The sequence below is a fragment of the Mastomys coucha genome, unplaced genomic scaffold, assembly GCF_008632895.1.
Source record: "Mastomys coucha isolate ucsf_1 unplaced genomic scaffold, UCSF_Mcou_1 pScaffold6, whole genome shotgun sequence".
NCBI classification, from domain to species: Eukaryota; Metazoa; Chordata; class Mammalia; order Rodentia; family Muridae; genus Mastomys; species Mastomys coucha.
In genome coordinates this window covers 69,074,432-69,099,919 of record NW_022196912.1, presented here as the reverse complement: position 1 = coordinate 69,099,919, position 25,488 = coordinate 69,074,432, and the positions used below count along the sequence as shown (strand labels likewise).

At 45.1% G+C, this 25,488-nt stretch overlaps 1 protein-coding gene across 1 annotated transcript; it reads left to right on the top strand.

Moving 5' to 3' along the window:
- Positions 1-195: 195 nt before the first annotated feature.
- Positions 196-25,197, top strand: Egln3 (egl-9 family hypoxia inducible factor 3). Its single transcript, XM_031356458.1, has 5 exons — positions 196-900; positions 18,683-18,802; positions 20,314-20,450; positions 22,461-22,534; positions 23,599-25,197. The coding sequence occupies exons 1-5, from the start codon at positions 196-198 to the stop codon at positions 23,628-23,630; spliced, it is 1,068 nt and encodes a 355-aa protein (XP_031212318.1). The 3' UTR covers positions 23,631-25,197.
- Positions 25,198-25,488: the final 291 nt, after the last annotated feature.

The following is a 25,488-nucleotide window of genomic DNA, read 5'->3' as shown; positions in this document are numbered from 1 at the left end:
GGGATTTAACGCAAATCAATATGCAAATCTAGAGCATTAAGCAAAACAAAACAAAACAAAGCAAAACAAAACAAAACTCCAGCCCTTTCTTGGCTCACACACAGTTTATCTAGCTAGCGAAGAGCTCGCCTAGATGCTCCTCAGCACCAGTCCAAGAGGAAGAGCCCGGAGGAGGGCAGACCCGGGGGCGGGACCATGACGTTGGGGTCAAGGCGGGGCTTCCTCTCGTTCCTCGCCCGGCTGCGGCCGCCTCGGCGGTGGCTCTACATCTCCAAAAGGGGCCCTCCGACTTCTCACTGGGCCAGTCCGTTGCTGGGTGGCGGAGCCCTACACTGCTCCCGCTGGTCTCAGAGCGGGGCTCCCTTCTCTTCAGAGTTTCGAGCAACTTTCCCCGCCTCTGGAGCTAAAGTAGCTCGGGGACCGTGGCCGCCGCAGGTGGGAGAGCCCCGGGCCCGGCTCTCTGCATCTCCGCTGTGCGCTCGCGCTGGGCAAGCCCTGGGTGCGAGCACCCTGGGGGTCCCCTGCCTCGGCTCTGTGGGCGAGATGCCTCTGGGACACATCATGAGGCTGGATCTGGAGAAGATCGCCCTGGAGTACATCGTGCCCTGTCTGCACGAGGTCGGCTTCTGCTACCTGGACAACTTCCTAGGCGAAGTGGTGGGCGACTGCGTGCTGGAGCGAGTCAAGCAGCTGCACTACAACGGGGCCCTGCGTGACGGCCAGCTGGCGGGGCCGCGCGCCGGCGTCTCCAAGCGGCACCTGCGAGGCGACCAGATCACGTGGATCGGGGGCAACGAGGAGGGCTGCGAGGCCATCAACTTCCTTCTGTCCCTCATCGACAGGCTGGTCCTGTACTGCGGGAGCCGGCTGGGCAAATACTATGTCAAGGAGCGGTCCAAGGTAGGATGCGTGCGGGTGCCCAGCCGCAGCTGCGCTGCAGGGGACGGGAAGCCTTCGTTCGGAGTGTTGTGTCGCCTTCGCTGGGCTGCAGCTAACTTTGGGTTTTGACCAAGAAGTCAGCTTGCCTTATCTGCCTTACTTGCGTCCCCTCCACCTCCTGGCCTTACCCCTTAAGCAAAAGTCCACGTTAAGGGGCTCAGGTGTCTCGAGATGATGAGCTTCTGCTGACTCTGAAAGAATTGCTCTGGTCTTGGTGATGACCGCAAGGACAACTGGCTGGTGGAGGGAAAAGATATTCGAAACACTACGACCCGCATGTCCATGATCCGAAGTGCCTGCTTTAAAGCCACCCGGTACTGCCCTTCACTGTAGCCAGAGGCACTCTTAACTCTACTAGAGGCAAGTCTGATTTTTGCCTTGTGTTTGTTGGCTGGTAGAGTTAGGTAGAGTGGGAGGGAAGAGTTTGATAGGAAAAGGTTAAGTAAGATTCCACTTCTCCGTGCTGCCTTTGAGCCTGGGGCCCAGAATTCTCTTAGACCCCTCAGCCCAAGTGCTGAGCCCCATGCCGTCGACTTTCTTTTCCTATAAACTCATGGCAAAGTCCACTCAAATAACCCGATAAGGTCCATGAAGAGAGTGGTGAAGTACCTCTGGGTAGAAACCTTGTTTTTGTTCACATAGCCGGTAATGGGGGCAGTGGGTGGTGATGGTTTATCTTGAAAAAAAAAAAAAAACGTTTACAGGTCGATTGGCAGGCAGGTATTCCAATGGGAGACGGAGGAGCTGAGATGTGCATGTAACATTACTTTGGGTTAGTCTTACTCCTGGCCATTTCTTCCAGTAAGGATAGTCAAACCTTCTCTCCAGGAACATTTCAGAGCGATTTGCCCCTATGTTGCTGCGGGACAAGGGACTCTCACAATCATGAAAACTTCTTCTGAAGTCCAGCAAGGGAGAGCATGCTGGAACCATGAGCATTGACCCATGTGCTGCTCTTTAGTAACAGAAGTTTCTCAGTGTAGGTTTGGTCTTGGGATAAACTACTGTAGTCTTCTTTGTTCCCAAAGCTGGAAAGAGCACTTTTATAAAAACTAGTGGCCAACTGGAAATGTCTGGAAGTAAAGGGTGGAGATGTGTGAGGAGAGTTGGAGCTGTACGCAGGCGGCTGCTGTCAGGCTAGGAGGATGTGAAGGGACCATCTGACGTGTGTCCAAAGTAACTCTTAGAGGAACTGTTGATTTCTGAATGTCAGTTTGATTTGGGAGTCGTTACCTGAATTCTGTTAGAGAATGATGACAGGGTATGTTGTTTTCTTCTGTCAGTGTGGTGGTAGACGCAATCATCTGTTTTTATGAGGGGTGTGTTTCTGCACTAAATAACCTTGCTGATAACCCTGGGCTTAGCCTCCGTACTGGGAGGCACTTGCAGCTTTAATCTGAAAGGCCAAATGACACGTTTTATCAGTTTTGTAAAATTTCTTCCAAACTTAGCCGTTAAGGAATTTCTCCTCAGTGGTGTAGGAATGTTTCCCCCTTTGAGGGAGATTAGAATTAATGATGACGTCGGGTCACTAACACAGTTTCTTATTTAGCTTTGACTTAGTGGATGACAAGAGGACCCCGAGCTAGAGTTTAATTCAAAGGGAATGAGAAAATGGCTTCGTCCTCCAGGGTGAGGAAGGCAGGCTCTGCAAATCCTGGGGTGGACCGAGTAACATTTCAGTTAACTGTGTAAGAAGGTGACTGTGCACTGAAAAGAGGAAATCTGCCTTGCCCACGGAAGAGGGATCTTTCCTTATCCAGATTCTGGCTGTCTTGACCGTTCCTGGCACAAGCTCCCCTTCACACACCCTTTACAAAGTCCATCCCTACATTGGACTATTCCCTGGCTAATTAGAACCAAAACAACAACAAAACACAAAATAAAACAAAACAAAAAAGTTTCAACAAACTATCATGATTAGATTTTTTTTTTTTTAATGTAAAACTTTGATTTACTTCTGTTAGGACACCTGTGGCCTCTGGTCCCTTACTTGGGGTTTGCTGGTGATGCATTGTCAAGGCACATCCTGTCTATAGGGGCTGCCCTCGCTTCCTTTCACTTGGCCTGTTTTCTTTCTTACGTGCCTTTCCTCCCTCAGTGTCCTTCATTTTGTACTGCTTCCCACAGTACTGATATAGATAGACCTAATTTCCTGCTCATGGTTCCAGGGGAAAAATTGTTTTCGTCATGAAGAGAACTTGTACTGATTTTCAACTTATTTATAACTTTTGATTGAGGGAATTTCAAACATAACACACATGTAGAGAGGCTAGCGTGAACTCCCACCAGGCTATGTTAGCAACTGCCAGTTTGTACATTTAGTTTAGACTTTTTTTTTTAAATATACTTAACATTCCTTTGCATTGTACTCATAGATGCATACATCCTTATTACATTTTTTTTTCTTTAAACTGAACTTGTAAAGGTCATTGAATAATGTGGGCAGAATTGCAAAGGTATTGGGAATAAACGAGAGTATTTAATGGACCTAAACTGTGGGAGAACTCTTAGTACTCCTGTCCCTGTCATTCATATATATATGTGCACATGTATAATGTGTGTGTGTGTGTGTGTGTGTATGTGTGTGTGTGTGTATGTGTGTGTGTGTGAGAGAGAGAGAGAGAGAGATTGTCTGCTTTGCCTCTGTTGTAGCAAAATGGGGTTTGGAGTCCCTCTGGGAAAAGCAACTCCCTGTGGTCCTGAGGAGTGTCATGGCGCCCCCTAACCTCAAGTGTGGTCATTGCTTTCCAACTAGCAATGGTTATCTGTTACCACTCCCTTCTGGAGATCTAGACCATATCCAAGATAAATACTGCTTATAATTTGCTCCTTTTTCTTTGGCTGCCTAGAGCTTGCAAATGGCTGTTTTCCAGAGAACGTGTAATTTATAGAACCGAATGTCCCTTTGCCTGAAGCATTCACTGTAGACGCAGAGTTGGGAACGCTAACAATAATAAATACCGTTCATTGAGCAGCTTGAGCTGCCTGGTGCTCTGCTCGGCACTGTACTAATTTTCCTTACTTTTCTGAGCTTTGGCCCCAAACGAATCAAGCACTTAGATAATAGATCCAAAGTCTCTCACAGTCAGGGGCCAGAGGCAGTTTTAGAACAAGGTTGGGGGAGGATTGATGTTACTAAGCCTTGTGGCCTTAGAAAAGTTAAGTCACTTAGGTCTTATCAAGTGTAAAATAATAATAATTCAAAGGCTTTGGGGAAAAGACCTTAATGGCAATACATGTAAAATTCTTAGAATTTCCAGTCTTCATCTTTGTTTAAAAGTTCCAGGTGAGTGTTTTGAGATTCTCACTCAGATTGGTCTGACTTGAGTCTGTTGGTAAACTTCAGGCCTTCCTATTTAACATCCCAAATGTGCATGTGTGTCTCTTGAGTTTTCAGTGCAGGACTCCTGTGAGCCAGCTTACACTCACAGATACACGTGAACTGTAGGCTAGTCTAGTTCCTCGTTAACTATGTCTCAAGCCATGAGACACACAACACACACTATGGAAGTGGGCCACTTGAGTGCATTTGAGGTGCAAGTAAAGTGCTGGGTCAGTGTTTCCAGTGTTGTTTTTAGGCAAGTATTGCTAGACTCCGGCTGTTAGCACCCTGAACTGATCTGTGGACAAGGGTGGTGAGAAGGTTGTATTGTGAGCAGACTGGTCAGTCCTTTCCTAGAGACAATACAGAAGATGATCCGCAGGAGGCTAATGAGTAAGAGTGTGTTCCCTGGGGGCGTGGGCTTCTCCCCTTGTGGAACAGCTGTTTGGCCCACCCTTCTGGTCAAGTTAAGAATGCTGGTTACTTAATGGAACTTATGCTGGTTGAAAATGACTCCAAGCAACCCTGCTGATCTGACTTCTCTCAGGACACAAGTGCAGGAAATGCAGTCAGGAGTCCCAGCGGACTGGGGCCATAAACATGGAGCCTTCATACCCAGTTGGTGCGAACTCTTTGAGTTTTAAGACCTTGCTTTTTTCTCCATTTCTGTTCTGCCTTTTGTCCCCTCCGTCCTTCTAACCCAGCCTTTGCTGCTGCTCCACACACATGACTCAAGGTGATGCCTTACACTGGCTGCTTCTCAGCTCTCAGGTCAAGATGGTCTGAAGCTTGAACCCCAGCCCAGAATCCAGCTTCCACTGCTCCAGAGAAAGTTGTACTGTCTTGACCTTAGCTTTGGGAAACTGATGAGTCTTGGTTGGGGTGGTGCAAGCATAGAGATTGTATGTCACAACTACAGTTGCCGGAGCTCATGACAAGGTGTGTGATCCTTAGAGAGCAGAGATTTGCAATGTTTCTGTGGTCAAAATCTTAAACTGTCTGAGGAAATCATTTCTAGAACACAGTCTTGGTAAGAGGGAATCCTGCCTTTGATGTGGGAAATGTCATGGTCTGTGTTGTTGAATGACACTTGGGAGATGTAAAAGAAGCTGTATGGCTGCTCAGGAGTTGTCCCTGCTTACGGCGAAGCCATTTCTCCAGCCCCTATTATGTGTGCATTTGTGTGTGTGCCTGCGTGTGTATCTGGTCCTTCATCCAGGAAGAAAGATAATCTCTCCTAGGAGAGGAGTCCTTGATCAGTCCCTGAGAAGGGCTTGTGGGAACAGATGCTTCAAAGGCTGGTCATGGGTTACGTGGTCCAGAACTGGCTGGTGAATTCTTTCATGTGAATTCAGTCTTTTATTTGAGATTTTTAATTGTGGCTCAGACCATCAAGGTGCTTACTGGCTTACCTCTGAAACGGGCTTTTGGATGTCAGGGAACAGTTGTTCTTTCTGACAGCTTAACGCAAATTGGATAAGTCCTCTCCTGACTCCTCTGGCGAGGAAAACTAGTTTCCCCTAATAATAAAAATAGCTTTGCATCCTGGGAGCACACCATATATGGGAGACAATATGCTGAGGCTTGAAGACTTTTACTGAACAGAACTGCCTGGTGAACATCTTCAAGTGCCACAGTATGATGTCCTTCAGAACAAGACTCAGAAGGCTGCTCACCTGGGACTTTGGTCCGCTTGGCATCTCTACTTTTTTGGCTGAATTCTCTGGTTCTGGGTAAACAAAGAACATTTGACTTGAACCTACTGAAGACCAAAGAGTAGTGAACAAGTTCATATAGTGGACAAGGCTATTAGGTTTGTTTTTTTTTTTTAAGTTGTTTCAGCCACAGATTTGACGATTCCTTTGTAGCAGTACTTTGTGGCTGTAAACTAATGCTTCTAGATACCTGTCACTTTCCTCCAGTGCTTGTCAAATGCACGTGTTCTGACAGGAATGATAGTTCTGATGTTTTCTGCTGTGTATCTGCCAGGGGTGCCCAGTGGGTGGCTAAATCCAGAGGTACTGGAATTGTAAATACAACAGACAGATCATTTTATGATGCCAGACTCAAGAATTCAACTTTGGCACATGGCCAGGAACCATTGATTTGGCTTGAATTCGTAGCCCTGTGGGTGTTTGCCAAGTAAGATTAGTGAGCTTGGTTAATTATACATAAGATTTGTGCCCTTTTCTCTCGGTTATTTCTATCTTCCCCCAGAATAGCACTTGCTTCAGTTTGCCTCCTCCTGTGATACTCATTTGTGGATGAGTTTCTGCCCATGGTTTTGGTGAACTGTGTATCTCTAACCCCTTGCCCATCTCAGCTTTACTGACTCCTGCTCTACACTGTAAAATGTAGCCCTTCAGGTTTTGAATTGGCATTTATTTGGCCCCTTGTCCAGTGTTCCCTATGCTCAGAACAGTATTGATACATTCTTATTAAGGCAAGCCAAGTTTTGATTCTGTAGAAGCCACATCGATAATGTTGCCCAAGTTTTAGAGTAAATATGTATTGTCTCTCTGACGTAAACTACCCCCTCCATACGTTTAGGTGTTTGAACACTTATTCCCAAGTTGGCAACCATTTTGTACAGTTGTAGAACCTTTAGAAAGAGGGGCCTTGCTGGAGGAAGTGGGTCACTGGAGAGGGTCTTGTGGTTTGGAAGCCCTTATACTATCTCCTCTCAGCTTCCTGGCCGTAGGCAATTGAGCAGCTGCCTCCCACTCCTGCCTTTATGCCTTCCCTGGCCAGGAATTCCCTCATATTTTAATCCAAAACATTTCCTATCTTAAGATGCTTCTTGTCAGGTATTTAGTCACATCAACTAGAAAAATAGCTAAAATGATGCATGTGTCTCCTATTAATTATGTTTGCCTTTCAAAAAAAAAAAAACAACCCAAATCCGTAAAATTGAAGGGTGTGATAGTAGTATGGATTATTTGCCAGTCAGAAGACAAAACGGGAAACTCAGTTCCAAGTGCCAGCGGAACCTGGTTTTGACTTTAATAGGAGAACGTGAAACCATGGGGGCGTTCGGAGGTGTTGTTCTTAGGTTGTTCTAAGCTTGCCTCTGGAATTCACTAGACGAACGATAAAGCGCCTCTCTCTAGACAGCTCATCCCAGCCTCAGGGACCATATGCAAAACTAGTCCCCTCCTCCTCTTGCCAATTTGTTGTCTTTTTTTTTTTTTTCCAGCAAACAAAACCCAACTTCTTTCATATTCATCTTGTTTCATGGGTTCATTTGAGCAATTTGAATGGACCACCAAACCCTCTCTTCACTGCTTAGCCAGGGACACACGGGATCATTGGCCAGAATTGGGCCCATGTTGCTCATTGTAGTTCGCAGCTTCACTGTAGCACCTCAAGTTTTCCTGGTTTTCTTTTCAACTAGAATTTTCTTTCTTCAGTAGCTATCCTTAAGGAAGAAGAAGAGTGGCTGCCTTTGCATCTCACCTTCTCTGTTAATCCCTCCCCTCTGCCTTTGCTAGAATCTGGTTATGCAGGCTTGTTATGGAGTTCCCATTCTCAAAAGCAGGATAATAACCAGTGCTGTTCCCTTCCCATTGTCCACTGTAATAACCCTTTGAACCTCTGCTGAATCATAGAGGCCTTTTCTGTCTGACCTCTTGCCCTTTTACACTTAATCTTCCCTGACCACCTTCATCCCTATACCCTGAAATGCTAGAAAGAGACTTGCTAGGCGCAGCCAGCTTGCCTCTCCATTGTCTTCTACTCTATAGCTCCCAGGCCGTGTAATGTAATGTCTTGGGAAGCCTATCTTCTGTCTCCTGCCTAGATGGCCCCAGGACCTTTTTTTGGTTGCTTGTTCTGCCTCCCTTCACTTTAGAAGTTCCTGAATTCAGAGACCACTGCGCTTTGTATTACATTATACAGTTCCTTAAGATTATGGATGGTTGGCTTCGTTTCATCTTTGAAAGGAATTTTGGCCTCAGTGGATACCAGTGTGTGTGTGTGTGTGTGTGTGTGTGTGTGTGTGTGTGTGTATAATTATTTTAAAGCACATATGATTTGCTAGGAGATAAAGGAGTTTGCATTGTGGGAGCTACCATGGGAATCTCATGAGGAATAGTGTGGGTCCTTTCCTGGTTCCTCTGTTAGCAAGAGTTCGGTTGATCAAATCCAAGCTTATTTATTGGTTACTAAAGCTAAGAGGGAACAAGCATTCTTAATTTATGTGTGAATTTCCAGGGGAACAACCATGCCGTACATGTCTATGGCTTTTCTACTGTTTGTGCCAGTAAACTTCATTTTTCAGACTACAGTTGGAAGGAAGCTTGGAACTGATTTCCTCCCTTTTTTGTAAGTCAAGGAGAAAGTAAATTGTGATGAGCACAGATTAGGAGAAAGGAACAAAAAAGATTGATGGTCACTTCGGTGACTGCAATTCTGAAGACAGTGTCTTGCAGATAGCTGAGCCTCCGAACAATTTTACCATATATATTCCAATTATGGATAACACTTAGGAGCCCAGAATCCCTAGCTCTTCTGAATAAAGATTGCCTAGCTATAAAGGGCGTGAGAAAGCCAAAGTTTGGGATCTCGGCCCTGAAATCTCTTGACTGGAATTGAAGGTGTGATTCAGTAGAAATCAGGGTGTGGCTGCCATTTTGTTTCCTCCTGCTTAGGTATGGATGTCCTCAGTTTTTTTCCAGTTGGGGGTTGGAAGGTATCTTTGGTAATTCAGAAGAACTTGTAATTCTTTCTTGCTGGCTTTGTTTGTTTGTTTGGAGACAGTCTAGTTGCCTAGGCTGCCTTGAACTCACTGTTCGATAGGGAGGCTGTTCTTGAACTGTGGATCTTCGACACTTCCCAAGTGCTAAGATTACAATCTTGACCCACTATACCCTGCTTCTTTATTGCTTATCTTGGAGTTGAAGGAAGGCAGTTTCACTCCTGGCCCCTCTAGAAAGATTAGCACTTATTTTCAGATAACTCTTTCCCTAGTATTTTGGAAATGGTGTTGAGTGGCGGAAAGTCATTGCTTTGGAACACTAGCTCACCTATTTAGCTTTTGTAAGGTCCGGTGCCTTCCTGGAGTCTCTGACTCTCAGTTCTCACATTTGTTTGTGGGTTTTGTTGTTTTTAAGATGGGTCTAACTAGGAAGCCCAGATTGACTTTGAACTTGTGACTATGGACCTCAGGCTTCTGCTGAACACTAGGATTACACGTGTGTGGGGTCATACCTGGCTGTTCCCTACACTTGTCAGATGGGACTGTAGCTGTCTTTGGGGAGCTTCTGGACAGCTGAATTAACTGCTTGACTTGAAGCCAGGCATTCTTATTTCTAGTTCCCTTTACATTCCTCAAAACCGTTGAGGCATCTCTCTGAGAAGCACCCTGTTGAAGATCTGGAGAGCCTCCCTCCTTTAAGCCTGTCGTCTGCATCCTGTGAATTCTAATTAACATGACTGTAGAAGTTCTTCGTCTTGTGAATTCTAATTAATGTGCTAGTAGCAGAGTTCAGATGTCTCCCAAACTAGCTTTAAGCCCTAGCAAGGAAAATTGATCTCTTCCCTGGGATGCTTTTACTTGGTGTGTCTCATTTTCTTTCCAGGGAGAAATGAACTTTTGTTTCCTCAAAAAAAAAAAAAATTTTTTTTTTTCTTTATTGGCCATCTATCAGCTGACTTTGAAGCCAGTTTGGGAACCATAGCTTGTGTTGACATGACCTAATGAAGGATGGTGCTAAAAAGAAGTCCCCAACATCCCAGACTGTGGAAGGACAGCGTAGCTGGCTGTGGACGGGCCCTGGGCTAGCATGGGGACTGGGGCATTGGGAAAGGAGAGGAGAGAAAAAGCCCAGGGGCCTGTGTGGGGCTGTTGCAGAGGCCGAGGGGCAGCCACAGCCTGACGGTGGGGGGTTGGGGTTGTCCCTGCAATATGGTAACACAAGCCAAGACAACAGCTCAGCCAGCACTGCTACGCCACAAGATTTAGGCGATTTCCTTCACCTCTGGCTCTGTCCTCCGTTTATAATTCATAAACAGCTTCAAGCACACTCATTTCTTGTTTTTTGTAGGGTTTTTGTTTTTGTTTTGGGGGTTTTGTTTTTGTTTTTGTTTAGTTTGGTTGTTTGTTGTCTCTCATGACTTTCTGTGGGAAATGGTAAAATGAAGATAGTTGGCTCCTCTGAATCTTTGGATTCAATCTCAACTGGATAGAGAATATTAAGGAAAAGATGGTTCTGTGCTGAACATGTCTAGACCTTTTTTTGTCATTTCCTAAGCCATAAGTTTGACAGCTATTTGCATAGCATGTTATAAGGTGTTTAAGTCACCTCAGGGTGACTTACAGAATCCAGGAGGGTTAGAGTAGGCCGAATGCAAACACTCCACCATTTTATGTGGAGGACTTCAGCCAGTATTTTGGGGTCTGAGGTGGGTCCTGGAGTTGTTATAGGACCAAAGACCTTAATTCCCCCAGGAAGCTTGGGGACAAGCTTGTTAGTCTCGAGCCTTAGACAGCTTGCTTGTTAAGCTTTGGATTTCAACCTCACAGTCTTCAGCTAGACCCAAAGACATGTTAACTCCTCTATGCCTCCATTTCTTCTGCTGCAAGGACGAGTACCCTCCTGATGGGTTCATGGCGCAAATACGGCAGTACCCATTATGGTCAGGGATGTGGTCAGTACTGCTCGAGTGTTTGTGCGGTAACTGCATGTGAGTGCAGTTCTGACTGCGGGGACTTTTGGTGTGTGGTGTCTTTAACTGAGTTTTCCTAAGTGCTGAAATGCGGATGTAGGATTCTCCTATCTAATCAGCGTTGCTTGAAGGCCTTCCCCCCACCCCGCCCCCAGGACATTTTGATTGGTAGCTAGATCTGTTAATAAAGTCTTTTCTTACAGGTTGTGTTTAAGTCACCGTGAATTCCTTCATATACTTTGGGATTAACTTAAGATGAAAGCATAAAGAGACCCATTCACAGCTGCCACAGCCTTTCCATATTGTGTGTGGTCTTTAGAGCACTACCAGAGAAGTTTGATGTTTCTGATAAGTTTGTTTCTCAAGTTAAGGAAGTTAAATGCTGTGAGTCCCAGCCCCACGTCGCCTTTAGGGTGACAGATTTGTTCTCCAGGGACATATGGTGACCTCTAGGTCCATGTAATACCAGGGTTAATGACTCCCTCTGAGAACGTGTGAACAGCCTTGAGTCCCGGACAAGCGTCTGCTCACCCTTCCAGTAACCAGGCAATGAAACAGGTTCTGTAGACGTGCCACCTGGGCCCATAAGGTTTTAGGAAGTGACAACTGCTAACATCTGGGCCGAAGCCTTGGAAAGGAGATGGTTAACCACTTGTCTTAGTGTCCTCCAGCCTGCTAGACTGGCCGATTTTGTAATTGCCAGGAGGAAGCCCCTGCTGGAAGCCTTTCTCTGGTGACTGACTGGAGAGCGGTGGGGGAGGAGCCAGGGCTCCCCAGAGTCTGTTCCCTCCTCTGGCTGCCTGGCGGTGTGCTCGGGTGTGGGCTGGCTGCCACTCTCACGAAGCGCACGTAGCCCTGTCACTCAGTCATCTCCCAGCTGGCCCAGAGCCAGGCCTCCACGGGAAGGGCTGCTTTCCCAAACCCAGACAGCCTGCGCTGATATGTGGATGTTGCCAGGCCTGTTTACTGTGGCTAATTGCAGGACTTAGAAGAATCCCCTTCAAGCCAAGGAATTAGCTACAGCTGAGAAAGGAATGATGATTGTCCCTTAAAGTCCTGGTCTCCTGAGATGTCTGTGTGCTCTCATGAGTGATTCTTCTCAGTGTGTGAATCGGGAGCCAATTTCTCTCACCTAAAGATCTCAAAAGACTATAGTACTTGGTACCTGTTAGCTCTATCATCTACACTGCAGAACAGTTTCATAGACGGTTATCTGCTGCATAATCGCTGGTGTGTGTTTGTATGATCTGGAAGCTAGGGCCAAGTTCACTGAGGAGTGGCTGGAAAGTGAAGATGGTGAATTAATCTGCCCTTCCAGGTGCAGCGCCCCTGCCAGAACAGGAAGGGCAGGCAGACCCACTTCAAAGGAACTCAGCCATTTGTAACACCCATTTGCAGAAGTCCCAAAGTTCCTTCTCGGTTGTGCAATTCAGGTGGAAGGGCACGCACATCACCACGAGGCACTAGCAGTGAGGTTAATATGTATGTAGCAGTACTCTGGGCGTGTGGGTTCAGGGGACAGCGCTGGGTTTAGTGTGAACGAAGGGCATGTGAGGAGGGCAGAAGTTTTCCTTGTGAGACTGAACCAATAGGGAACCTGAGGGATTTGGAGTTTGCTGAAAGGACAGTGAACCTGACATGCCCTGGACTCTGTCATTTTGAAACTTTGGGAAGGAAAGTGGGGGAGCCCAGCCATGTTGCTGCCCACCAAACCTCACTCTCTTTTCTCCTCTCATTCACAGAGGCACTGGAAGGGAAGAAATGGCTTGTTCGGAGCCATTGATAGGGATAACAAGCAAGATGCTAAGATAACTAATGACAGTTTGAACCCTCGCCTACCTTTGTTCTCTAAGTGCTTGAGTTGGCTACATATAGCTCCTTTCTTTACCCAGTAAGTGGTTGAAATAAATTTGTAAAAATTCTAAAGCTGGGCAATGAGATGGCTCACCTGGTAGAGGCGCTTGCTACTGCCAAACTTGACCACCAGAGTTTAGTTCTTGGGAACTCACGGGGAAGAAGAGAAGGGACTCCCACAAGTTGTCCTCTGGCCTCTGAGTGTGTGTACGCATGCTTATACACACACACACACACACACACACACACACACACGCACACGAACACATCATAATAAGAAAAGAGTTTAAGAAACCGCTAAAAAAAAAATTCTAAAACATTTTGAGTATCATTTTTTCCTCACATCCAGACCTTTCTTTTTTGTTCCATTTTATATGCTGGCTCAGCTGGTGGCTACTGTGAACTTTGTGCTAGTGACATTTTCCTAAGCTTAGAAAAGGCTTTTCATGACTGTTGCCATCTTACGAAGAGGCCTTCACATTAATTTGTGTGGGTATGTGTGTGTGCATGTGCACTCGAGAATGTATATGTGCACATTCATGCCTTTCCTGCCGTGGCGTGCATTGTTGAGGTCAGAGGACAACAAATGGAGTTTGATCTCTCCATTCTCCTTGTGGGTCCCACGGATAGAGCTTGGGTAGCCTGGCTTGGTGGCAGGCATATTTCCCAGAGTCATCTTAATCTTGATGTCCTTGAAGAACACAAACCCTTGATGGTGGAGGACTGTGGCTGAGGGCTAAAGCTGCAGTTCCAGTCAGCGCCCCAGGCTCTCTGCATTTAATTTGTAAAGGATCTTTGGAGTCCTTTTGCTCCTTGTCCGAGCCAAATACAGACTGTAACTTGACTGTGCCAGCTTCAGTAGTCTTTAAAAAACACATTCAAGAACAAACCTTGCAAAGACAGAGTGACTCTTCTACTTTGTGGGTTCACTCTGGTTTTTGCCGGTTCACTCTGGTCTTTGTGGTCCGACTGTTGCAGAAAGCATTTGAATATCCAGAGATTTTTATTTTCCTTTCTAATAGGAGAAACTCAAGCTTAGAGCTGTTGCTTTCTGTACAGGCCTCTGCGCATTCATCGCCCTGCCCCTGCCTCCGTGTGTCACCTCATGGGTCCTGCCCAAGCAGGTACCTTTCCCAGTGCAGCACATGAAGGGTTCAAGGGGCAGCTGGCCCTGCTCACTGTCCACATTCATTGTGTGAGTTAAAGTATGTGCCAAATGCAAACCTTTCTCCCCAGGTATTGACTTCCATTCCTCCTCTCATAGACCCTAAAAACACAGCCACCACATGGTACGTACCCTTGCCGCCTGAATACCAATGAAACTGTCTCAAGCCGGAAAACTCCACTGTGACTCTCTCCCACAGACAGGGCTGTGGTCCAAGCTAATGGAGGTGTGCGTGCTCTCCACGATTGTCTCCTGACTCTTGGCGTGTCTAATTCTCTGTGTGACTGTGCTTTAGGGGAAAGAAGGAAAGAAGGAAAGGGTTCCCGAGGCTCTCTCGATGCCAGTGTAAGCACTGGTAACGCTGTGCCTAGGCTGTGCTACATTCACTGGGCTTACTCTATGCACAGAAGGTGTTTTTTATTCTCTCTCCCCTACGTTGTTGTTGCCCTCTCCTCCCCTTCCTCCTCTTTCCTCTCCTGCTCCTCCCAGGCAGAGTCTCTCCCACACCCGCCAGACAGGGTTTCTCTGTGTAGCCCTGGCTGTCCTAGAACTCTCTCTGTAGACCAGGCTGACCTCGAACTGGGAAATCCACCTGCCTCTGCCTCTCAAGTGCTGGGATTAAAGGCAGGCGCCACCACTGCTCAGCAACAGAACCATTCTTAATTAAACAGATCTGAGGGCCAGGGAGATGGTGCTCAGTGATTAAGAGTATATAGTGCTCTTGCAGAGGACCTGCGTTTGATTCCTAGCACCCAGGTCAAGCTGCTCACAGCAGCTTGTAACACCAGTTTCAGTGGGATCTGGCGCCTCCTGGCTTCCACCAGCACAGGTCCCTTCCCACCCATAGAGACATAATTAAGCAATAATATTAAATCCCCCCAAGAGAAGATTTAAAAAAACCATTCTCGAAAGGCTTTTTGCTAATATGTGTTTAGTAAGTAAGAGGGCCATTTTGTTAGTAGACCAAATTTTAAAGGCTGTTCAGCCAGATATCTTTAACGTTCCGCTGCTCTTGGCTTGGCTTTTTTTTTTGTATCTCCTTTTGTTGGACAGGCTACTCTATAATTTGTGATGCTCATGCTTCAGCCTCCTTAGGAACTGAGTAACAGGTGTGAGATACTGTGTCAGGTTTAAACAATATCTGTATATCAATTGTTAATTTTTAGAAATAAAATGATCGTTTTTTTAAATTTTTGCTGAGTAAAAATTCGCATAAACCGCAACTTTGCATTTGTAAAGATCAAGTTATATTAAGGAATCTGATTCCAAAGTCCTGAGCAGTGTGTGTGTAATATACATACATATGTAATATATAAAAAATATGCATTTATATGTCTATGTGTATTCATTTTCATAAAGGTACATATCATGGCTTCTTTCTTTTTGAGGGGCTAGGAGTCAAACCTAGGCAGTTGCGCATGATAAGTGTGACTCTACTACTTGCCTTCACCCCCCTGGTCTGTAGTATGATCTATAGAGAAGTACTAAGTGTACTGTCTGAGAACGATCATTATTGCTGAGTGAACAGTTGAAGCTGTTGATACTGGTTTTAAAACTGGTCTGTATCCTTAATCAGTCTGTGGTTAGTTGCTTTAGAACATCCAGTTGAGGCCTTGGAGTGTACATCCTGGACTTGTTCTCTTGTTTTTGCTTGTTTGTTTTTATAATTCTTCCACAGCCCCTAACAGCTGCATGGTTTTCTTTTTTCCTGGTGGCATTTTTTAAAGTAGATTTTATATTATACTTGAATTTGGATTTTGCTACTATAGATCTTCTATGTGTGTGCACTTCTTCTTGCCTGAATGTGACCACAGAGGTGTCTTGAAGCACATATCTCTGGTGTAGAGCCAGCTCGGGAACACCTGGTTCATTCCTCTCATTTCCTGTTGCTACAGAGCTGTGGAGAGGCCTCTGGGGATGGGGGTTTGTGCAGGGGCCAGTGCTTGGCCGGTGATGCATCAGAGAATGTACGGAATCAGAGGACATGCTGATTCATCTGTAAACCCAGGACTAGAACCAGGGTACAATGACCATTCTACCACAGGGACACTGATGTGCTATTAAACTGCTGTAGATTTCAAGTATTGGTCAAGCCAGGAAGTTTTTGCCAATAAAAAACCCCTGTAATAAGATACCTTCCTCATTCCCATAAAACAATGAAGTGTTGCAGCATTTCCCTCAGACCTGCACTCTGGCTCCTTCTACAGACTTGATGAGGCTTAGATAACAGATCTGATAAGCCCATCCTTTTCCGGACTCTGTCACTGCCCCGTGCACAAATTGGCACGGGCCTGATGACTCATCATTGAGGTTTGCCTATCAGCGCATCCTTAGCCTCACAGTTTGAGATCCTGGCAAGGACCAGCGGACAGTTGGGAATGTGTCCAAGCCAAAACCCATCTCCTATGGCACTCAGCCAGAAACCTCAGTGGTACAATTGGCCGGCAAGGTTGCGGCGGGACCTTTGAGCTTCCCGTGGTTTCCTCCCATTGTTTAAATGTGATGCACATGGCTTCTGGAATCAGAGAGAGAGGGACTTGCACTCTAGCCAGAAAAATGATTTCTTCCTTCCCTTCACGACGTGCATGCTCACAATTAGAGGGTGTCCTAAAGGAACGTGCCAGCACATTCTCTCTTTTATACCTGCAGCAGTTGGTGGAGGGTGTGCTTAAGGGAACTGTCTGTATTTCCTGCCTGTATTTTAATTCAAGCTGAGTTCTAAAGCCCATTCAAGCTTCTTAATGTCCTACAAGACACTGCTCTCTTCACGGTGTGCTGAGCTTAGATCTAGTCTTCTCTCTCTTTAGACATTGGAGGACTGTGTTAATTACTTGTCTCGTTGCTGTAACAAAACACCCGAAACGCCCTACGAAAGCAGCTGAAGGAAGGATTTACTTTGGCTCAAGCCCCAGGGCACCGTGCATCGTGGCAGGAAGTCATGGCGCAGCTCAAAGCAGCAGGTCACTGCTTTGATTCCACAGTCAGGAAGCAGGGGGAGAAGGATGCTGGTGGCCACCTCGTTTTCTCTCCCTTTTTAGTTAGGACAGGTCTTTCCTCCTCAATTAACCCAATCTACAAAATCTATCACAGACATGCCCAGAGATCTGTCCCCAAGGTGATCCAACATCCTGTCAAATCGGCAATCAATATAAACCATGTAGTCTGTCCTCCTCATCACAGGAAGGAGCCTGTGATCACAGTTGGTTGCAGATGAGGTCGATGGCAGGCATCCAGACCACTGACCTTTTCTGGGAGCAGAGCTGTTTCGGAATATAAAGCCAAAACACTGACTGACAGCAGGCTTTTTTTTTTTTTTTTTTTTTTTTTTTTTTTTTTTTTTTTTTAATTTTAGGTCCAGCCAGTAGTGGGGAGACCCGGGATGAGGTGGGGAGAGAATCATGGAGTAATGGTGCTAAGTGACTTTCATTGTTGGCCCTTACACTTCTGACCGCTGCTTGTAGGAATAGGTAATTCCCTATGCTCTCTGCAACTTCATTTGTCTCTTCCTCTCCAGCCACGCCAGCAATCAGCCGTTTTTTTCAAGCCACCATCTATTTGGTAAAACCATAATTTGTCAAATCCTTATTACAGCCACCTCAAAATCCGACTTCCGGGGAGATGTTCAGGCTAACAGAGCAACTTCAGCTCAACACATGACAGCACAGTGGCTCTTCCTGAGTGAGGCAGGCTGGGGGAATGCTAACTGCGAGAACTGTAAAGTACAGCTATCCTCTGATTTAAACTTCAAGTTCATTGCAAAGCCAGGCCAGGCCGCTACTCAGCTTCTAGCACACAGTGTGTGTGAGGCCCAGCTCTGTTTTCAGGCTCTGTTGGGAGTCAGCTCACTGATCTGTTGTTGGCTTAGTTTGGGGCTATTCTTGACTACTTTTACTCATGAAGTAACCTTGCTATTTATCAAAGAGTATTACAACCCAGATCCCTAAGTATGTCTGAAAGTTTGCTTTCAAACCAGAAGAAAGCTATTAATCTGGTTTCAACAAAGAGCCATCTACAAGTTCATTGGTACCATATATATAGTTTTTTCCTCTCCTTCAAAGAGTTCTCCCTGTATTGTCTGTGCTGACTTGTTAAGCATTAAGGTGTAGCTTCCCATGGACCCTTCTCTCTTCTTGCCTTTTATTGAGGAAGTCTGACCTTTACTTCCTTTAGAATCACACATATGTTTTTGTAAGAAAACAAGCATGATCCCACAACTCAGGGGCACTGCTAGCCAAGCACAGTCCCTAAACCCCACACCAAAGATTCTTTCTTTTGTCTTTCCCTCTCTGCATGCTCTCTTCCTTCCTTCCTTTTAGAGAGGGTCTCCCTGTGTAGGCCAGGCTGGCCTCATGCCTGCTGCCCCGGCCTCCAAGTACTGACATTTACAAGTATGTGCCTGTCTCTTGTATCTCTGGATTCTGACTTTGTAGGGCTCGGATTGGAACCTGCTTTTTCAAAAAGGAATATTAAAGAAAGGCAAGCATCTTGTTGATGATGTGGATGGGTTTCTCTAGAAAGTTCTCAAATGTTCTAGAATGTGGGAATATTACTGAATCGCTTACCGTGCACCGAGTCCTAAGGCAGGGCCTGCCTGTATTACTTTCATACCAAAGATTACCTCATGTTAGTTTTATGTTCTGATCGTAATCCAAATTTATGTACTATATATGTCTGCTGTAGGAGGAGACTATTTAAGCTTTTTTAAAACAGCATTTTTTGCGATGTCTCCACAGGCAATGGTGGCTTGTTATCCAGGAAATGGAACAGGTTATGTACGCCATGTGGACAACCCCAATGGTGATGGCCGCTGTATCACCTGTATCTACTACCTGAATAAGAATTGGGATGCCAAGGTATTGTGGAATAATGAGTGTGTGTGTGTGTGTGTGTGTGTGTGTGTGTGGTGTGTTGGGGGGGTAGGGGGTTGAGCTTAGGGAGTAATATGCTATAAAAGATGCAGATAGGGTTATACTGAGAGTTAAGATCAAAAGAACATGCCATTTCCAATTAGGTATAACCTTCCAGTAACTTTAGGAGAGTTATAGTTTCTAATAGCTAGTCTCCACTGTTTTATGCCCCCTACCTCCCCATCCCCATCTCCTGCCACTCATGGAATTAGTGCCAGAGTTGATAAGATTAAGATCAGTGGCTCTAAAGGGGTAGGGTGATTGTGGTCTGGGGTTCATGAAGGGAGGTCATTGAACATTGGGATGCAGAGTTGATGAGACCCTCAGCTCTACATATGATCCACACCTTTCCCTCCTAGCAGCAACCCTGAGAGAATTCCACAAATACAGAGCAGTGGGGTATCAAAACTGCTCCTGAGAGAAACTTTCCAACTAGTCCTCTATCTCAGGATGATATGTCCCATGGGGTGGCATTTGTTGTATCTTGTGAATGACAGAGGTTTGTGTGGCTTATTTTTGTATGGTAGATGGTAGAGATGTGAAGTTCATGTAAAGTTCTCTGGAAGTTAAGAGTGATTTAGGAGTCTGTGAGGTCGGAGAAATTTACAAGCTTATTTAGCTTTTGAACTTCCTGCATCTCCATTTGCAGTTCATTAGTGTAGATTCCACTCTGGCTATTATAACATGATTCTGTATCTCTCCTCTCTATTTGGTAGTAAGACTAGAACAGTTCCTTTAGGGCTTAAAAGTATCTTTTGAGATGCTATTGTGAGCAGGGTTATTGGGGCAACAATGATAAATAAGGAAGAATGAAATCAATAAGGATTTGAGTTTCTGCCAGTGTTAGACTGTGTTATGTAAAAACAGTTACATGGGAAGCCTGATTTCTACCCAGAAGAAGGTTGTTTCAGTAGGATAAGTAGATTATACATGTGAAAAAGAAAAGGCGGGTGAAGAGAGTGATAGATGTCCAAAAAGATGTAGATAGCATGGTGTGAGAAGTCACAGAAATACCCAGTCAACGGGGTCAGAGGGCATTTGAAGAGTTCAGAGGATGGCTATAAATTATTATTGCAGGAGCATCTGTATGGGAGGCAGGCTTAGACTTAATATTTGAAGGCACTATGAAATTGCTCAGGATTTGTCTGCTTGCTTTTGGCGGGTTGAAGCAGTCTGACATGGACAGTTTTGTGTGGTGCTCTCCTACTGTCCTCTGTTTTGTGTCTATGGCCTTCATGACCTTGGGAATGGGAAGATGCTGAGATGAATATTGGCTGTCTATAGCTAAGTCTGATATAAATGTGATTCCAAAGTATGAGGGGGAATAAATATTTATGGGATGAAACCTACTTAAAGTTGAGGTACAGGTGGTATTTCTCCAGGATAAAGCTAACACATCATTGCTGATAAACCTCGAGGGAGACCAGGAAATAACTAATTATCTTCTTGGTCTTCAGTTACACGGAGGGGTCCTGCGGATATTCCCAGAAGGAAAATCATTTGTAGCAGATGTGGAGCCCATTTTTGATAGACTCCTGTTCTTTTGGTCAGACCGCAGGAATCCACACGAAGTTCAGCCCTCCTATGCCACCAGGTAAGAGCTGGGGCCACAGTTCCTCTTCCAGGTTGCATACGAACCTCAGATCCCTGAAAACCAATGTCCCATATAAGGAAGTGCTGGGTACACCCCAAAACTGATAGTCGAACCTGTTTGGCATGATAGAAATTGAAGGAGCCTCTTTAGGATTCATTAACATACAAATCTAACTTCAGTTTTAAAGTAACAACTTCTTGTTCTGTGAGTTGTACATCCTGAAGTCTCAGTCCCTCAGAATGCTTCTCCTACCCTCTGTCCTTTCCTTCTTGACCATTAGAGCAAAGTTGCCTGTGCTATGGGGTCCACTCCTGTCATACCAGCACTTGTGGGATCAAGCTGGAGCATTGAGAGTTCAAGGCAATGTGAGCTAAGTGAGACCTCGTCTCAAAAGCATCAGGGAACAGATCCAGCTGTGTGAGCTAGCCCTGATTACCTACTGTGTGTCAAAAGTTCTACTTCTCTGAGTGAAATTACAGTCAGTTCAAGCAAAGAAAGAACCTTGGGAAAGGAAAGAGTAATTTGTCTTGAATTCACTTCCTTTTCACTTTTTCTGTAGCTTGACGTTTGTCTGGGCTAGGGTTATCCATGAAATAACAATTAAATGTTATAGTTTTGCTTGCTCCATCCATCTGTCCATCCACCCATCCATCCTTGAGACAGGTCTCATGTTGGGATGGCCCAGAACTCACTCAGAGGGTAACCCTGAATTTCTGATCCTCCTGAGTGCTGAGATCATAGGCATGTGCCATTGCATATAGGGTTTTTTTTTTTTTCTGATGCTAGGGCTTTATGCACACAATGCAAGCATTCTATCAACTGAGTAGACCCCAGACCTACAATTCAATGTTCTTAAAACCTTTTATCTTTCTTTTCTGTCTTTTCCTCTTCCTTCTCTCCCATCCTGCCTCCCTCCCTTCCTTCCTTGGCATATGGATAAGCAGAGTTTTAAAGTCACTGAACATCTTAGAAAGCCGATTTATGTATTTATGTCTTCTTCTGCCTTGAATTCTCCCTTCTCTTCCCACACTGTGGGCCAGTCAGAGAGAGAGTGATGTGGAGTGGGGCTTGGACTGGTGGAAGGGCATTGAGATAGGAAAGGCTGTGGAAGGATGGTACTAAGCATTATCAGGCTGAGCCTTCTGCATAGCCCTGCAGAGATCCTGATTTGAGCCCCAGAGTTACAGATTGGATCATAACAATCTGCATAAACAGGCCACTAGTTCTTGCTGCTGAAGTCTACCTGTGGCTTGTTTTTTGGGTTCAATAATGGGACCCTGTACTGTGGCAGGATTCTCTAGTTACTTCTCATCCCCACTGTGACCAACTTGATAGAGAAAACATTAGCAAAAGTGATTTGGAAGCCCTTGAGGGTGGGGTGGGGGATGAGATGGGGTGCCATGGAAAGTACTGTGGCTAATACTAATTATAAAAGTAAAAGGTTTGAAAACCCAAGAGTGAGATAGCTCCAATTTCAGTCTATCCCATGGATAAGATAAAGCAAGTAACAGGAGCAGTGGGCAGCCCAAAGTTATCCGTACTGAACTAAGGCTTTGCACCACTGCCTAAAACAAAAGAAAGCAGGCCAAGAGTTAGAAAGGTTCTGTGACTGAACGAAGCTACTTGTAAAAGCTTCCCTCAAATGTTACCTCCCTTTCTCTGTTCCCTTCCCATCATCTTGAGCCTCCGTTCTTAGAAGGGTAAGTCTCTTCCAGTCCTTCCTGTGCAGATTACATTTTCCCATTGAGTCCTTACCCCTCCAATCAGCCGCTGGAGCCCGAACTCTTCATAGAAGTTTCTCGGGATAGCGTTGTTGAGCTCCAAGTGCTCAGAACAGGACTTGGCAGTCCCTGGGACACCTGTGTTATATGACATTTATATAGCATTGAGCCCAAGAAAGTACTTGTAAATTAAAATAGTGGTGATTTTACAAATGAGTTTACTGTGAGCTTTACAGAGCGAGTCTGAAGCTTTTGGTGGTCTCTAATAACACGTGTGTTTCTTTGGCAGGTACGCTATGACTGTCTGGTACTTCGATGCTGAAGAAAGGGCAGAAGCCAAAAAGAAATTCAGGAATTTAACTAGTAAGTGTCTGGACATTTTCTACGACTTTGGTTTTATATCTTTCATAATAACACCGTTTCATCTCAGTTGTGACTTAGCTTCAGATATAATTATGTCTAAAGCCTTGGCTTTCATGCTTTTACAAGAAGCAGAAGAAAATGTGTGTGACATCCCCCCTCGGGATGCCCATTGATTGTGTGATGGTTTGTAATAGACAGAAATAATTAACTTTTTATTGTGAATGTTAATCAGTCATGTGCAATATAAAAATTTTGTTCATGAATTTGGCGTTTATATAGAAAATGTAACAGATCCTAGCTCCAATGGTTAAGTTAAGTTGGTATGGGATTGTGGCTCAGTATAGAAACAGGGCTCTCACACTATCAAATTGAAATGATTTAACATCATTTCTGACATCTGCAGCCAGTATTTATAAGCCACACTTCTCAATACTGGTTGTACTAAGCTAAGCATGGCAGATCAACACTCTAGGCTGGGGCAGGAGGATCATGAATTTGAGGTCAGCCTTACCTCTGTAATGCCCTACCTCCTCCAAAAAGTTGTACAAAAGCAGTAATGCTACCAAGTTGGTTTGTGAAAAGGTAAATTCCTGGGAACTCTGAGTACAGGAATGCTGTGTCCTGTATCCTTTCAAATAACTGAACATTAGTATATTGAATTGAGTTCCTAAGAAGTCTTACCGGGAGAACTGGAGATATATCTCAGAGTTGAAGTGCTTGTCTAACATGTGACATGTCCTGGGTACAATTCTTTCCACTGCCCAATAAATAAAGTATATGTTTACATAAAGAAATAGACATAACTTTGCCTAACTCATTACCTATTTGACCTCTGTACCTATCAAATGCCAAGACAGACAGCTTTGCAAAGTGCTGTTGGGAAGCTCAGTTAGCAATATAAAACAGGATGGTGTGTGTGTGTGTGTGTGTGTGAGAGAGAGAGAGAGAGAGAGAGAGAGAGAGAGAGAGAGAGAGAGAGGGAGAGAGAGAGAGAGAGAGACTTGTTGACTGCCATTATTCATCAAATTTGACTCCCTAACTTGTTTTTCCTGTTTCCACCCCAGGAAAAACTGAATCTGCTCTTGCTAAAGACTGACTGTGGTGTGCAATCCGCTGGCCACATTCATTTAGTAACACTTCCTGAAATGTTAAGTGTCAAGATCCAAAGAGTCTGTACAATACCCCTACTGCCTGCATCGTTCAGCTCCCCACCTTGTTTGTGGTACTTCATGTTTTCTTGCCGGGACTGCGTTGACCTTCAGACACTCTCTTTGCCAGATGAACTCATTTGCTAACGCCAGGAATACCTGCAGACATCCTAGCTGGCCAGCGGTTTAACGGATAGACTTGGGAATATGGCTGTTGAGCCCAGGATTGCCTCTTCTTCGCACTTTACGTCCTGATTTGAAAGGAGGAGGTTTGCAAAGAAATAAATTGCTGACAGATGCCACGAAGAGGCACCCTCAAAACCTTAACAGCAAGAAAGAGAAATATCTGAACGATTTCCAGATGTTGTTAACCAGAGACTGGACAATTAAAATGACCTAATGACATTATCACCTCTAGAAAGGGCTGCTGCATAGTGATTGGTTTATAAGCGTCCCGAGGTGGATGCTCCTTTTTCCTGGTCCTACAACCTGTTCTTCCTGAAGGTCATTGCTAGACCAATGGCTCTCTTGTGGAAGGTGACCCCAGCATTTATGCTCTGTTTACTTCTTACTCGGGGAACCTAATTATCCAGAGAATAAAACTTGCCAGGTAGTTTGGGTTGTTTTCCTGGTATAGAAATTTGAAGTTAAATCAGAGGACAGAAAGCTTCCTGGTTATTTAGCATTAGCTTCTGCTAACTCTGTGGGAAGAGCAAAGTCTAGCGGTGTAGATTAAGAGCACGGTGAGCCCTTTGGGAGGGGGATGGGGTTGGAAGTGCAGACAGCCCGCTTTCATCCGTGTTCCCTTTATTGTTCATCGTTTACAGCAAAGAACAGCATACTGTGCTGCTCTTAAGAGATGGCAATAAAAAGACCTTAGAGCTTTTGGAGTTCTTCCACATTGTCTACTCTGCCAGCCTCACTTGAGTCGTCTTGATCCTTGAGAGCAACTGGTTGCTAGTGTGGACCAGAGTTGTGGAATTTCCTAGAACCGTGGGAGGTCCTCCCACTGCAGGGCGAAGGTGCCACTTCCTCCAGAACTCTGCATGAAACACCTATTTTACGAAAGTTAGCCATCCTAGTTTTTGCTGCTACTTCCCCATCTTTTAAACCTCTTTAGTTTCCTTGCTAGAATCCCACAAGCAGCATGGGCCTGACAGTGCTCAGACATACAGACTTTCCAAGAAAGGAGTTGACACTTTTCCTTTGATTGTTTTGGAAAGTGTCCAGGAAGAACTGTCATTCCTCCATGCCCCCCCCCCCCCCCCCCCCCCCCGTGGCTCTGTTTTGTGTTTTATTTAGTATTTCCCACCTTCTAACTTGCAATGTCATTTCCTTATTTATTTTGTTTATTGCCTTTTAGCCTATGATGTCTAGAGTGTTAAATACAATGAAGACAGGGATTTTGTACGTTTTTGATCCATGCCACATATTCCCAGCACCTAACCTAATGCCTGGCATATAGCAAGCAAGGGCTTAGTAAATACAAGTTCAATAAACTCAGTCTCCTCTGTAGTGGTTTGGTTCATTTTCATTGTCTTTGGCAGGAAAGGCTTGCTGGGTTTTATATCTTTGATTCTAGCCTTTAGACTGTTCGCATTTCTTTCTTTCTTGGATCTAGAAAGTGGTTCTCAACCTGTGGGCCGTGTGACCCCTTTGGGGGTCAAATGCCCCTTTCTCAAGGGCATATCAGATATTTACAACAGTAGCAAAATTACAGTATGGAGGAGGAATGAAAATAAATTTTATGTTTGTGGGTCACCACAACATGAGGAACTGTATTACAGGGTCACAGCCTTAGGAAGG

What these genes read in the sequence shown, in the direction of transcription:
- Egln3 (XM_031356458.1), top strand. Translation starts at nt 196, where the DNA reads ATGACGTTGGGGTCAAGGCGGGGCTTCCTCTCGTTCCTCGCCCGGCTG. An exon ending in CAGCCCTCCTATGCCACCAG is followed by an intron (nt 20,451 to 22,460) that starts GTAAGAGCTGGG and finishes TTTCTTTGGCAG; the next exon opens with GTACGCTATGACTGTCTGGT. An exon ending in GAAATTCAGGAATTTAACTA is followed by an intron (nt 22,535 to 23,598) that starts GTAAGTGTCTGG and finishes TTTCCACCCCAG; the next exon opens with GAAAAACTGAATCTGCTCTT.